The sequence below is a fragment of the Lucilia cuprina genome, chromosome 4 (assembly GCF_022045245.1).
Source record: "Lucilia cuprina isolate Lc7/37 chromosome 4, ASM2204524v1, whole genome shotgun sequence".
Classification (NCBI taxonomy): domain Eukaryota; kingdom Metazoa; phylum Arthropoda; class Insecta; order Diptera; family Calliphoridae; genus Lucilia; species Lucilia cuprina.
Window position 1 is genome coordinate 100,641,344 of NC_060952.1, and position 15,459 is coordinate 100,656,802.

The following is a 15,459-nucleotide window of genomic DNA, read 5'->3' on the forward strand; positions in this document are numbered from 1 at the left end:
TTTTTATGTACTAAAAATATGCGCTTATAATATGCACTATAAAGTGGGAAAATATGCACTAAAAATGTGAAAAATATGCATCAAAAAATATTTCTTTGTGAAGGTACCTATCAATAGATATTCAGATCTTAGGTTTTCGACTTTAAATAGTATATATTTAATTTCTAAAAGTGGAAAGCTCGATAGCTATATGGTGAATGAATGTATTTTTGTATAAATTATATTTCTCAAATACCTTTCGAACTATTGTGGTTTTTAAAATTAAATAAAACTATGTAGAATTGTATTTCATAATGCCCAGTACTTTGTTAAATCGAAATTTGTTGATATTTATTTACACAAATTCTAAATATGTAAAACCAAATTTGTTGTAAAAATGTGAAATTCAGAGAAAAACAATTAGTTTTAGAAAAGTATGCTATGTTGGAAATATGCAAAATATATGCAATTTAAAGCGAAATATACAATTTATGCATTTAAAACAAAATATGCAATAACAAATCGATGCCATTTTATAGCAAATTCTTTGATTCGAAAAGAAAACTGGTTAAAAGTTATTTTGAGTTACTGACTAACATAAGATCTATACTTACCATAAGATCTTAATTGCAATATTTCATAAAATTTAATTGTATTGATTATAGCAGTTTCCAATTTTCCATCAGTAATAAAAGTTTAGTTTATTATTTTCCTCTTTTGTTTACATGACCTATGGTAGTGCTATTTTTACATTCCCTTTTAACAACTTTTAGAAATACCAGCGTTGCCGTTTTGAGTTTTTAATACCAGAAGTCGACTAAAGTTAACCATCATTTAATAATTAATTTGTAAAAATCATATATGTATTAGATAGACAGACATCACACTCTGGAGCAGAAAGTGATTCTGAGACAATGCTTACAACAAAATATAAGTTTTAAAAATAGAAATGCACAAACAATAATCAAGGTATGCGTAATAATCGATATATACTTTTGACCTTTGGCTTCCAATATCTCACGTACACGGGATTAATGGCAACTTTTATTTTCTTATCTTTCAAAAATTCTGTTCAGTTTGCCTATATAAAAATTTTGCTCCCTTGAAATTTTCATATCCTTCGAAGGGAAAATTGCTATCATGAACTTGTTGTGAACAATTCATTCACAATAGTTGATTTTGTATGGAACAGCTGTTCAATGTTTACAAAATCCTATCAACAAATTTCACAATAGGGAAATATTTTTCACAACAAATATGTTAGTGAACGAAAAAAGTGAAAAGGGAACATATTTCACGTGAAATGATGATTGGTGACAGGGGTGAATAAGTTATTCCTGTAGTGAAACTTAAATTCTTCCTTTTAATATTTCACTTAGAAATTCTTAATTCATGATAAAAAATATTAACAGTGTAACGAGGTTCGTACGCTATATTTTTTGTTTCTTCAACTATTTAGTTTGGAGTATTTTTCATTCTACTCTCAAATCATGTAAATTAAATATATAAACTTTTACATCCATGGAAGTCTATTATTTTTTCGCATTGCCAATTTTTAATAGTTTTTGTTGTTTTTGTTACAGTGCTGTCAATGATGTTAATTTTTTCTCAACGATAACTGCAAAATGTATATATTTATTATATCCATGCTCAAGACAACGATAATGCTACAATTTGTTAAAAAAAATATCGTTTTTTAGCAAATTATCGCATTATCATTGACTTGTACAGGCCTTTAATAAGTATGCATATTAAAAATCCCTAAAAAATATGTCAATTATTTTGTTTTTTGAATGAACTGACATAATAGCTAAAAATTAACCCCTTAAACTTTAAAATCACCAGATTTTAAAAAAATCGCTGGATTTCCAATACTGGCTGCTGTTAAAAAAGTGTCAGAACGAAATAATATTTAAATAGACTCGCACGTACAGCTGACTTTTTTTTATAAAACAATGCGAAAGTTACAAAAACAACAGGCAAATTTTGACAGATTGGTAGAAAATAACAAAAACAATTGCTACTGGTTATTTGCAACAAGTGCCGTCCTCATTAATACCCCTTGTGTCAGAAAAAATACCGAATGTTGTTCCTGCGAAGGTCATTGATAAATATTTGCCTGAAATCATCAAATTTAAGTGGATTTTGTGAACGTAACTTTTGCAGTAAGATCTTAGGAAAAATGTCCAAAACAGCTTTAATTATTTTGGCACCAGGTGCTGAAGAAATGGAATTTGTTATATCCGCCGATGTTTTACGTAGGGCCGGGGTAAGTTCAAATAAGTGCTATTTTTATTTTACGTTTCTTTTTTTGCCAAAATGAAAATTTGTATTCTATCGTTTTGTAGAACATGAAATAATTCATCCTAAAATATATGTATATTTTAAAATAAAACAATAAATTACTTTTTTTAGGTAAAGGTAACAGTTGCTGGTTTAAGTGGTACCGAACCTGTTAAGTGCTCAAGAGATGTTGTGATCTTACCAGACACTTCTTTGGAAGCTTCAAAATCTAACAAATACGACGTTGTTATATTACCTGGTGGCTTGGGTGGTTCAAAGGCCATGGCCGAATCGGCAGTTGTGGGAGAAATATTGAAACAACAAGAAACTGAGGGTCGTATAGTGGCTGCTATATGTGCTGCCCCAACGGCATTAGCAGCTCATAGTATTTGCCAAGGAAAGTCGCTGACATCCTACCCATCTGTAAAATCTCAATTGGAAACTGTTTACAAGTAATTCTAACGAATACCTATATCCATATTTATTTTTTGTTAATACATAGTAACCATTATTCTTTCTTATTTATTTAGTTATATTGATGATCAGGCAGTTGTTCAAGATGGCAATTTGATTACTAGTCGTGGACCAGGAACTGCCTTTGAATTCGGTTTAAAAATCGCTGAAGTACTAGCTGGTTCCGATAAAGCTTCGGAGGTTGCCAAAGGAATGTTGTTGAAATAGTTATTGTATTATAATTTTCAAATATTAACTATGAAAATGAATTTTTAAATACAAACAGCTCTTACAATAAATATGAATATATGAACAAATTCTATTGAATTAATAAAAAGAAAAACTTTAAACTTTTTAATGCGAAATAATTTAATGTGAAATCTGGCAAGTGGTGAAATATGAATGGAATCTTTAATAATTTGAATAATAACAATGTGAATTTACTGTTTGTTGAAATACCTTATTTCAGTCGCTTAACTGAGTAATTGTAATAAAAAAACAGAACAAGGAGAAATTTATTTCTTTTGGAATAGAATACTAAAGACAAATTTTCTATGAAGGAAGATGTAAACAGGGTTGGCTGTATATTCAAACCAAATATTTTATATTAATTGGCCATTTAGACTTTTTCTCTCTTATTTATGTTTCCTCGTATTGTTATGATTGTAATGCTATTGTATGACATTATTGGCATTTAATGTATGGAGGAAAATCAAATTGGGAATTGTTATAACTACCGCCAACGTAACTTTGAAATAAAAAGAATTATGTTTCTTAATTTTTTGTTTTTATTATTATTTTTTTTTTAATCTTATATTTTATTTGTATAAAGTATATAATATGTATAAATTATTACATAGATAAAATGTTATCTACATATTTAATAATGTTTTTATATTTTTCGATCCGTATTTCTTTTCTTCGGATTTCTCAACATTTTCCATCGAATTATTAAATCGTATTGTTTTTCATGTATAAACAAGTATTTTTTTTTATTAAAATTAGTACAAAAGGTAAAACAAATAAAAAAGTAAATATGTATTGAGTCTGTTCGTAAATGTATATGTTTCTTTTTTAAATTCATTTTATTATTATTATTTTTGAAAATTTTTAATGCAAAAAAAGCGAGAGTGATACTGGAATAAAAAAAAGTACTCAAACGAACAGGCTTTGATACCAATAAATCATTAATACAAAAATCTTTACATATTTATTAAACAGCATTTCCATTTTTTTTTTTTTTTATAAAAAAAATAAAGTAGTGTATATTATTTAATATGACTTACATGACTAAAACTGCAAAACTTCTTGTTTAAGAGGAAGTCGGTAACTATTGTTGATGAATTATATTGTTTTTTGTTTATTACTTTCATTAGTTATTAGTTAAAAAAGTGATTTATTTCTATTATTAAACTATTTTTGTTTTTTTTTTACTTTTATTATTAAACTATTTTTATGTTTTGTTTTTTATTATTATTTTATTTGTATTTAGGTAAATTTTTGCTATAAAAAACCCTATGAAAATGTTTACAATGTCAAATAAACAAATTTAAAATTGTTTCAATAACGAAAAAAGTAAACCTTCGTAGTAATTAAAAGAACATAAAATAATATTTTTAAAACTAAAAATGTAATTCAAAAGAAAACATCACACTTTTCGATTAAAGTTGGTTGGTTGTACAGTTTGTTGCATTAATTAATTAAAACAATTAATTGTTATAATAAATCAAAAAAAGGATTTTGCTTTTTTCTTAGAGTACGCCGCTCTTTTCTATTAATGTATATTTGTTTAATGAAATTCTTTGAATTTTTGTTTAGCAATAAAGTATATAAAAACTGAGCTTAAAACTAGACTGTGAGGCTGGGGAAGGAAATTAGGTTGTGTCGGTTGGTATAAATTGGTGCGGATAGTGCTGGCAGAATATTGTTCTTCTTTCTATTCTTAATGATTATGGCTTACAGATGATTGATTATTACAATTTTATTTTTGTGGATCAGTAGAGAGTAGTAACTTAACTGTTAATATAACAGCTATTGTATATTTTATTTGTTTTTTTTTTTGTTTACGCTATAGTGGAACATAGTTTCGTTGTTAATTTCTTTAAATTGTACATTGAAAGTAAAAAGCAAAATCCCTTTAATTGTATCTCTCTTTTTTTTTCTATTTTTATATTGGCATATTCATAGGTAACGGTTTAGAAGATTCAGAACAAAATTATTATAAAAAAATATATCGAAAACAAAAAAATTAACATGTTTTATTCTTATATTATTATAAGTTTTTGTTTTTAATTTTTATTTCATCTTAAATGCTGTGAAATAGCAATTACATAGCTTTAGATACTGAATTGTAAGTTGTTGTTGACTATTAATTCAGTGTTGTATGTATGTATGTATGTATGTAAGTATGTAGTATAACCAACCACAAAGATATTTCTTCAAATGAAATTATTACTGAAGAAAAAGCATTAAAATATACATAAACGTTGTCTCGGCATTTGTTTGCTTGCTTGCTTGCTTGCTTGGTGGCTTGGCTTGTTTTTAAATGTTATATTAAAGTTTGTTTGATTATTTTAGTTTTTATAAAACATTCTTTAGATTTACAATCAAACTAAATTCGTTTAAAATAAATAACTATCAATGGAAACTCAGTTAAGATAAGAAATGATACTTTACAATACACAAGTATTATATGAAATTAAGAAGGGAAAAAAGTTAAACCAAACAAACAAGGCTGACAGTATTATCTATCCGTCAAACTCGCGATGAATAAAATTTTACAAATTCATGATCATCTTCTTTTGATTGTTGTTATTATTATTTTTATTCGTTTTATTACTTTGACTGTAAAGTACATATAGTTTAATGAATTTTGAATTCATTAAATTGTCTTTACAATTTGTTAATTTGCAAAAGATCTTAAAAAAAAAGAAATTAAAAAATATTTCTTGGTTGGTTGGTTGCCTTTTTTGCTTTTTAAAGCACCCTATAGTAAGTTGTAAGTAGTATTTATGCATGTATTTATATAATGCAACTGCCTGTTTGTTATATGTATTATGCTTTTTAATAATATAAATTTAATAAACTTTTTATAGTTTTTTTTTTAATAATTTTTTGTTTTCATTTTTCTTCTTTTAAATAGGTATATATTAATTTATATTAAATTTAATTTCATTTTTTAATGTTTCGATTTAAATACATCGTGTTTTAAATCATATTGTTTGTTTGTTTGTATGTATTGTATGCTGATTTTTTGTGTTTTTCTACTCAGTTTATTATTTGTGAATTGTAGTTTAAAAAATAAATAATGAATTATTCAAATGATCGCCTCAAATAAGGCTTTAGAATCCAACAGACGGCTACCAATTAACAGTTGACCTCTCATGGAGGTGCAAAAGAAATTAAATTACCTGGTATTATTTTTATTTTTTATTTTTTAATTTATAGTTTATTTTGATGCTAAGAGAGTAAGAATAAGATCTATTTGGCCTTTATGACTTTTATCGGAGCGAACGAACAAATCATCTGTAAGGATTAGTTTATCTTTTTTGGATTAGCAGTGTTTGTTTACTTTCATTGAATTAATTATTAGCTGTTGTTGTTTTTGTTGTTTAATTAATGGTAGTGGTTGCTTTATAGTTTGTTTGTTTGTTTGTTTGTCATAATTGTTATTTAGGATACTAAAATGCGTTCCAACGTTTACGAAAGAAAATAAGTTCGTTGAAAACGTTGGACGACTTTTATTTAGACGTGAACACGGCTAATATTGTTTGCTGTTGTTGTAGTTGCTGGCATAGGCAATATGTGTATTGTTGAATTGTTATCAAATGCTTTGCACTCTTTTCTATTGCATTGATGCCAAACTAGCTGAGTTACTGATGTGTGATGAAGTGCCCAATGTAGAGGCCATATCCTGATAACTAAACTGTAAATAGGAAATTAAAGCAACATTTTAATACATACTAAACTTTATATTAAAATTACAATTGCAAAATTTTGTAAAGCGTGATCAGATGTAACGAATTAAATATTATTATTTGCAAACGTGAAAGAAAGCTTTAACGCTATGTATTTCTATTATGTTTACAAAGTTAGACATTACTTACTTGTGGAAAATGTGGCTCTTCTGCTATTGAGCCTAGTGGGCCCGTGGGGTCTGGTGGTGTCAATTCGACACTTTCACCGGTGAATTCTTTGTCAAAATAACGTGTATCCGTATCTGAAGTTACTTGGGGTTTAAATGGCGGTTCGATCTGAAGAGTAATCATCATTCATTATTATAAGTATGTAGTTTTTAATTAATTTCGTTAACTACTTGCCTTTTTCTGCACCAAATCAGTCCAATTAATGCTGGCAAAGAAAGGATGTACTTGAATTTCTTTTACATCACCTGGTCCGCCACCTAAACGTTTTTTAGGATCTTTAGCCAAAAGACCGGCCAGCAGACTTTTGGCCTCATCTGAAATCATACGAGGAAATTTCACTTCTTCCATAAGAATTAGTGTGAAAAGGACGTCGTGATCACGATTATAAAATGGAAGACGTCCACAAATCTGGAATTGATTTAAATGAAAAATACGAATGAAATGTGTGATTTATTAACATCAATATCATTCCTTACCATTTCATACATAACGACACCTGTGCCCCACCAATCAACAGCTCGACCATAATCGTTATCTTCTAATACTTCTGGCGCCAAATATTCCGGCGTGCCACAGAAAGTTTTCGTCGTGCGACCATATGTAATATCCTCCTTGCATAGACCGAAATCTGCAATTTTTATGTGACCATCTTTGTCTAATAAAAGATTTTCGAGCTTAAGATCACGGTAAATAATGCTTTGTGAGTGTAAATAGCCCAAAGCCGATATAATTTCAGCTCCGTAAAAACGTGTTCTCTCTTCGGAGAATATACGTTCACGACTTAAATGAAAGAACAATTCTCCTCCGTTTACATACTGCATTACGAAGCAAAGTCGATCGTTTGTTTGGAAGGAATATTTTAAAGACTACAAAAAAATAATAATAATAAGTTAAATTTATAACAACCCGATTAGATCGCTATACATACTATTAAAAATGGATGATTTGTTGTTTGTAAAACTCGACTCTCTGTTATGGTATGGGCAACTTCGTCCTTTTGTATAATAACTTCTTTTTTGAGAATTTTAATGGCATACAACTTGGCTGTTGCCTTTTCGCGGCACAAAATCACTTTACCAAATGTTCCTTTACCCAAAACTTTTAAAAATTCAAAATTCTCCAAAGTCTTAAGGATATACAAGACAAAACATTTATTAAATAATAAATAGAGAATCTATGCGAATTGTAGATAACTTACGACTTTCTTCACTCCGCCACTGCTGCGTGTTGATGTGCCCTGAACTGAAAACTTTTCACACAATTCATTTTCAGCAATTGAAGCCATATCGACATCTGTCATATCTGTATTATCTGAAGTACACATCGCAGTTTCTCCCAGTTCACTCAAGCTACTTGCCACAGTTCTGGAACAGAAAAAAAGCACAATTAATATTAAAGTATTTTCAAAATACCATAAATAAAAAACTTACCTAATGGCATCTGTCCATTCTTGCCTCTCTCTTTCAGTGTCAACAGAGAATGTTCGCTCAACCACTGAGGTCCACTGGAGGCCCCGAATGATAAATGTAAAAGGCCTGGGGCGATCAACGGTCATTATTTGGCAGCCCTTGATCGTAAAATCATTTAATGGTCTTTCAGGCGGAGCGTTTTCATTAGGCTTAGAACGCCAGCCATGCAGTGTGCCATCACTTCGTAAAATAAAGTAACGAGAACGCCATGTTTTTATGTGTTCGCCTCGTTTTTGTAACCAGCCCTCTTTGACAATTGTTGCATTTGAATGACTGCCACCAGCTTCATTGGAAGCAGATAAAGAGCCAATATCTGTCATGGCTACTTTTGGAAATATCTGTGAAGAAGTGGATGTAATAGAAGAAAGTTGAGGCTGCTGCTGGGATGAGCTGTTGTTATTTGGCGTATTTTGGCCGTTCTGATTGCTATTGCTACTACCAAAACTACTAAACGGGCTTGTGAATGAAAATGCTACAAAATTAGAACCCAATAATCCAGTAGAGGTAGATCCGCGACCAGTAGCTGATGCGGTTGTTTTACCACCGGCTGTTGCAACCACTGTTGATCTCCTCGGTGCTGCAAACGGTAAGTAATTCGTGATGAAGCCGTACGTCAATCCAAAATTCTATTAAAACAATTCTGCACACCTGTGTGCTTCTAGTACGCTATTATTGCCTAAAAAAAAATAAAAAAAACTCAGTTTGAATTTGATTATATATCGTGTATCAAAGCAATTAAACTATCGGTAATCAAAGCCACGACCTTTATGCAATTCTCAATTAAGATCTCAAGGTCAAGTAAAAATGGACATTAGAGTACCCAAAAATATCGATTTTGTTTGTGTCTAAAACCAAATTTTAGGTCAATCTGATAACGGAAATCAATTAAAAAGTGGAAAATTGGTAAAATAAAAAATTAAGTAGATGGTACAATTTTATTTAAATTATTTACTATCTCTGTCTTGGGATCAACAACATTATTAGTTGCTAGTAACGAAGACGACAAATCATAATATCGATCTAATCGTTCGTAATTTAACAGCAGGAAAGGAAGTTGATTACCTGATAATCGCGAATAACACAAAACAATTTTACATATTAATCACAATACATAAACAAATCAAATGTACAAAATAAATAATATATGAAGATTTTTGTTTATGTTTGTTTTAAGTGTCCACTTTCCACTTTTTTCAATCTCGTTTACAAAGAGTACATTCGTGAACAAGGAATTATTAGATCCAAAAAAGGTGATTAAATTTTAGTGAAAATTAATGTATTTTTCGGATGCATTAACTCTTTGTTAAATTGATGGGTCGTTATTTTCCTCATAAGTAAGGCAAAACTAACACATACTAATTAAATGTAGAACTTGCATATCATACATATCGCTCATTTTCTAGAAGACTGATATAACTCAAAAATAAAATATTTTATTAACAAATTAGACACATATTAGACTTTAAATTCTCCTCAAAATTTGTAATTGATTTTATATTTAATGAATATTAGTAAAAACGTGAATTTTAGTTTTGACGGTTTTAACAAAAAAAAAATTGTATCTCTAATATTAAAAATAAGAGACATTTTTGAAAACTATATAAATGACTTTAGAACACAAAATTTTAGTTGTACCAAATAAGCGAAACGTACATTAGACTTGCACCTCAAATACACTTGTGTATATATCAGCGGTACTCGGATCAAATTTTGCTAGGCCTTATTTTTTTGTTTACTACGTATTTAGACCTATTTAATTTGGACGTTATTTCTAAAAAAATCGAACGTTATCTCTAAAAATCGAAAATTTCGAGCAGGATCCGAGACATCTTTAGAACGTCATTATTATTAAAAAAAAAAACATTTCCAAGAGATAGTCAAATTAATATGTTTAATATTAAAAAAAAAAACAAATTGCGTAAACAATGCTCACTTTAGCTGTATCTGTTTCTTTTTCAAGAATTATGAAATAAATAATATAAAATATTCATTGTGATAAATATAAATATGGTGTGGAGAAATGTCAATAACATTTAGATTTTTTGCAATATTAATGTTTTAATGATAATTATCTCACAAAAATATGATTTATTTTAAATCTATTTTTTAAGGACTTGACTAATATACATACACATATGTATGTACTTACATATATACATATGTATAGCTGATGTACTACTGCAGACAAAAGATCGAAAAGTTTTAATATTTTTTTATATTTTCTAACACATGAAAAATTCACCAAACAGAATGCAAACAAAAAAGATCGACATCACGGACGACAAAAATAAAATTTTAAGAAACTAAATTTTAAAATGGTAGCAGCTATGTACATACATACATACATTTATATATATATAAAAAAAAACAAAAAAGTGAAATAGAATAAAATCTGTGAAAGAATTTCCTTCGTCTAGACGAAAGACGGCAAGAGTGTGTGCCGTCATATGTCTGCGAATTCTTTTTTTTTTTTTGTGTTTTGTCTTCAACTGTGTGAAATATGTAACGTTGAAAACGTTTGATGTTGGTTTGCTGATGATGAACGAGTATATTTATGTATGTACATGCATACAGTATATACAGTTTTGGACAAAATAATAGAAATATTTTAATTTGTTACGTTTGGATTAACCAAATACAGAAAATATATATTGAGAATATTATACCAAGTGTTTATTAATCGATAAATTCCATGTGTTTTTGTGATGACTTTTTTAGAAAAAAACACATAAATTTCGCTCATTTACTAGAAGACTGCCATAATTTAAAAAAGGCGTTCTGAGAAAAACTTGTTTCTAACCCTTTACACCAGTAAGTTCTGGATACAAATAAACAAAATAAAACCCATCTGAACAAATTTCTTATATCTTAGTGGTATGTACGAATGTATGCCTCATCTATATGATGTGATTCTCGAAGGACATGTGTGACATGTGAAAAGAAAGAAGTTTAAGAAACTACAAAAATATTTGATGTTAACTTTTATATGCGCCAAGTGTGCTCATCTCATGACCACCACTGTATGTGGAGTTATCGAAGTTTTTTTTTGACATGTAAATTAGTTAATGGATTATCACTTTTATGTAAAATTATTATGTTATTAGAAAAATGGTGTAAGTTCAAGTTTATCTAATTTGTAAAGCAGTAGTACATAATTCAACTTATTAAATGCTTTACTGCAAAAATATTTTTCCAAGGAAGTTGTAAATTTAGTAGTAGTTTAACGTCCTTTTCTAAAAGTATCATGGAATAGTGAAAGAAGTAATGAAACATGGTTTGATAGTGATCCGCACTTAGTTCGCCAATGTCTCTATATTTAGCCTGGATGTCCACACAACGCATTATACGCATATAATTTAGATATATCATTTATTTGAAAAAGCGAAAATTGTGAAATGTACATTTGATTCCGATTTTTTATGGAATTATTATAATTATCATAATTTAACACCATTTTTTCAGGAAATCTATGAAGTAATCAAATATGAAAGCATTAAATTTTGTTACCGTAAGTCAACGTAATTAAAATTTAGTTAAAATACCTACATAGATATACCTATAAGCAGAAATAAAATTAATCAAATAAGGTATACAATTAAGATATTCATTCATTCACATCACCGTATTTTCTCCAATTTTTGTGAAAAACTTACCAAATAGGTATTAAATTTTATAAATTGTACATATGCATTTTTATATCGAAAAATCAAAAATATAGATTTTTCAAAACTATGTATGTAGGAGAGTGAAAAATTCTTATGTTTTTTTCATTCGTACAAAAATATATTAATGCAAAAATGTAAATTTATTTAAAATGGTTTAACGTCATTGAAAAAAGAACAATCATTTTGAGATACATATTTATAACAACACTTCTAGGAATAAAAATAATTTTGAGGATCTATTAATGCATAAAAAATACACATCCAATCATACCTATTAACATGTGAATAAATTTGTGTAGCGAAAAGAACATGTTTGTTGTGGCAATATTATTTTTATCGGAACTGCGGTCAATATGAGCTTTAGTGTTCGTGAAATTATTATTACATATTATTTTTATTATTATCGTTGGTTACAACACCCTTTATATTTATATATATTTTATAAATTCTCACTACTAAGAAACCGCAAAGGAAAACTGTATTTCCTAAAATTCGAAATCATTATATCTGCTTCTAAGCTAAATTAGGTATTAAAAGTACTATAAGATTACGATTGTCTCAATGTAATAAGTCAGAAATATCATAATATTGAGGATACTAATAATTAATATTTTAATCAATACATACACACTTACATATGTACATGATAAATGTATGAATACTTATGATAGACACTGTACATATTTAAGAGTTAAGCCGGCTTTACACGATCAAGTAATATGATCTGACAAAATTTTGTGTAGAAGAGTACGGATGGGATCGTCTAAACGCAATATGTAATAAAACCATCACACATTGAGAGAGAATACAGATGGAAAATTTGACAGTCGTATGGCTCTCTTAATTTTTTGAAATGATTTAAAAAACAAAAGACAAACTATAATTATTGCTCAAAAATTGTATTTGTATGAGCAAATTTCCTCATACACAGTACAAGTCGACTTTTCGACTTTTTGCATTTAGTTAAAAGTCGACTTTTTGCATTTTATGCAAAGTCGATTTTTCGACTTTTTTCATTTAGTTAAAAGTCTACTTTTAGTATTATATAAATAGTCGACTTTTCCGACATTTCGACTTTTTCCGACATGACATTTTTCGTCTTTTTCCGACTTTTCGACTTTTTAATAGTATTTTTTTTACTTTTTTCGAGTTTTTGATTTTTGACTTATTTCGACAAAAAGTCGATTGTTCGATTATTCGAATGTCGATTTATAGAACCCTAGTACAAGCATGCTGGTATAATAACAAAAATATAAAACACAAACAGATGGTACAATCTATCTATCTAATTACTATCACTTGATTGAGCATGCATGCTAGGGCCGTTTAACGAACACTAATATAAACCATCATTAATTTATTAAGCATTTATAAATACAAGAGTAAACTTTTATCTACATATTATTTCGATTTAATTAAAAGTTGCACATGACTTTAAAAGTTAAAGTGAATGTCTGAAATTGAGACAAATATCATTATGCCTATGTTCTCATTAGTGCCACTGAACACCCCTATAAAAATAATTATTAAAAACAACACCTTAAAAATATATTTTAATATTTCAAAATGTTTTTATTTTCGTATTATTTCAGTCTGAAATAATACATAAATGTGATGCAATTAGGAATGCAAGGCGCATCTGATGCAACGCAGTGATGCATTTTCGAACAGACCTACATTACAAATACTACATATGTCAATAACTTTTCAGTAGTCTTAAGCAAAATAAATTTCATCGGCGGCCACTTTTAATTTTATCGGCGGCTAGGCTAAGACCACTTTCAGTCTCTGCACATAATAGCATTAATGTACATACATTTATGATTATGCATATAATAATTATACATACATACATTTGTATATAATAATGTAAATATTCTGTTTTTATTCATGATGACTGGTTGTTACCGTTACAAGAGTTGCCATATAAGTTAAAATACTTCATTTCAATCATTTGCTCCAACAAAAATGCAAGATACAATTCATTCCCATCGTGTACCAATTATTCTCTTCTATTTATGTTAAACATACCTTGAATTGTGTTCAATTAAAAATAATCCTCGTTTTCTTAGTTGTAGAAACGCACTTTATTAAAATGCAAAACGTTGCAGATAACACGTTTTTATTTACAAATTTTTTAAGGCAATCTTGAATTGTTGCAAAGAAATTCTCATTAAAGTCAAAAGAAAAAATCATAAAAATTGACCCTGGCTCTCAATGGGTTAATGATATTTGTCATCTTACATATCAATGGAAAGCTCTTTCAAAGACCTTTCCAATGATACCCTTTCCAATGATACCCATCGACCATATCCGATTATTATTGATCAAGATATATGCAATTATATATCAAAACTTTGGAGGCCCATAACTCCCGGACCCTAATAGAGCGGATAATTTTTTTTCCTTTGTTGAAGTCACAAGAACAAGTACTATCATGTGATATAAACAAAAGTATTAAAATCAGCTGGATCAGAACGCTTAATTTAAGCCAAATCTTCCTCGATTTTTTTTTTTGTTTTGTCTCTTTTCATTTAATGGTGATTACTGCATTTGCAAAAATACACGGGGTCACACCTGTGAGACGTTTTTTAGCTTTTTATTTAAAAACTTATTAATTTTGGAAATCCATCCTTTTTTAAGAACTTTTTATATACATAATATTAATGAAATTGCATTTTTCCACTTTTTTAGGCTTTCTTCGGTTTTACGCACAATGTCGTATGAGACAGACGTTTTTCTACGCCTTCGTTTTATTTTTCACTTTTAATATACAAAGTTATAATAGGAATTTTCTTAAGTAACTTTCTCACACAGCAAAAATAAACTTGAATAAGAATAGATTATTTCTTATTTGTATAATTATTTTTTATTAAAATTGTTTTCTTTTTCACAATCTATTAGAAAATCTGAACAAACACGGCGGCTTCACAAAAATATTATGTCGCCATTTTTATTTTTTACCGAACTTGGTAGCACAAAAAAACAGTAAGAATGATAAAACAGTGCTAACAAGTTTAACAAAATTCTACGAAAATATAATGCACAAAAATACAACTCTAAGACCTCTTCACACGAGCACATATGTAATATGATCTGTCAAAATTATGTATAGTAGAGAAAACGGATGGGATGCAATATGTAATGAAAATATTTAAAAAATTTTGAATATTTTGAATCTAAAAAAAACAAGCAAGTCGTCTTAGATCAAAGACGTTTTAATACGTAAACAGAAAGAAGAAAAGGAAAACATACTTTGTTATTATTTTATACTAATGTAAACACCAACATATAAATTGTCATATGGATGGAATTTAATTTTACTTTTCCATTTGACTTTACGTATGTATGCCCTCATTCGAATCAACTAATAGTTTGATTTTAATAGCATGCAAACGATATTATGAAGGATAACAAAGATATTTATTTAGTCATGATAAATCTAGAAATATATAAAGATAAACC

General features: G+C 28.4%; 2 protein-coding genes and 1 long non-coding RNA gene across 3 annotated transcripts; 1 reads left to right on the forward strand and 2 right to left on the reverse strand.

The window, feature by feature from the left end:
* The first annotated feature begins 1,960 nt into the window (after positions 1–1,960).
* Positions 1,961–3,163, forward strand: LOC111690252 (protein dj-1beta-like). The gene is made up of 3 exons (XM_023452704.2): positions 1,961–2,248; positions 2,395–2,714; positions 2,793–3,163. Exons 1-3 carry the CDS (start codon positions 2,063–2,065, stop codon positions 2,941–2,943), a joined length of 657 nt encoding a protein of 218 aa, XP_023308472.2. The 5' UTR covers positions 1,961–2,062; the 3' UTR covers positions 2,944–3,163.
* A 472-nt stretch (positions 3,164–3,635) lies between these two features.
* Positions 3,636–14,169, reverse strand: LOC111690303 (RAC serine/threonine-protein kinase). The gene is made up of 8 exons (XM_023452770.2): positions 14,026–14,169; positions 8,291–9,005; positions 8,059–8,224; positions 7,789–7,986; positions 7,337–7,726; positions 7,035–7,268; positions 6,822–6,968; positions 3,636–6,640 (listed from the first exon to the last, which is right to left on the reverse strand). Exons 2-8 carry the CDS (start codon positions 8,647–8,649, stop codon positions 6,560–6,562), a joined length of 1,575 nt encoding a protein of 524 aa, XP_023308538.1. The 5' UTR covers positions 8,650–9,005; positions 14,026–14,169; the 3' UTR covers positions 3,636–6,559.
* A 331-nt stretch (positions 14,170–14,500) lies between these two features.
* LOC124419890 lies at positions 14,501–14,951 on the reverse strand. Its single transcript, XR_006940881.1, has 2 exons — positions 14,652–14,951; positions 14,501–14,571 (listed from the first exon to the last, which is right to left on the reverse strand). It is a non-coding gene; the product is annotated as an uncharacterized LOC124419890 (long non-coding RNA).
* Between the last annotated feature and the right edge of the window lie 508 nt (positions 14,952–15,459).

What these genes read in the sequence shown, in the direction of transcription:
- LOC111690303 (XM_023452770.2), bottom strand. Translation starts at nt 8,649, where the DNA reads ATGACAGATATTGGCTCTTTATCTGCTTCCAATGAAGCTGGTGGCAGT. An exon ending in GTGGCGGAGTGAAGAAAGTC is followed by an intron (nt 7,987 to 8,058) that starts GTAAGTTATCTA and finishes TATATCCTTAAG; the next exon opens with ACTTTGGAGAATTTTGAATT. An exon ending in AAGAGCCACATTTTCCACAA is followed by an intron (nt 6,641 to 6,821) that starts GTAAGTAATGTC and finishes TCCTATTTACAG; the next exon opens with TTTAGTTATCAGGATATGGC.
- LOC111690252 (XM_023452704.2), top strand. Translation starts at nt 2,063, where the DNA reads ATGTTGTTCCTGCGAAGGTCATTGATAAATATTTGCCTGAAATCATCA. An exon ending in ATGTTTTACGTAGGGCCGGG is followed by an intron (nt 2,249 to 2,394) that starts GTAAGTTCAAAT and finishes TACTTTTTTTAG; the next exon opens with GTAAAGGTAACAGTTGCTGG. An exon ending in CAATTGGAAACTGTTTACAA is followed by an intron (nt 2,715 to 2,792) that starts GTAATTCTAACG and finishes TTATTTATTTAG; the next exon opens with TTATATTGATGATCAGGCAG.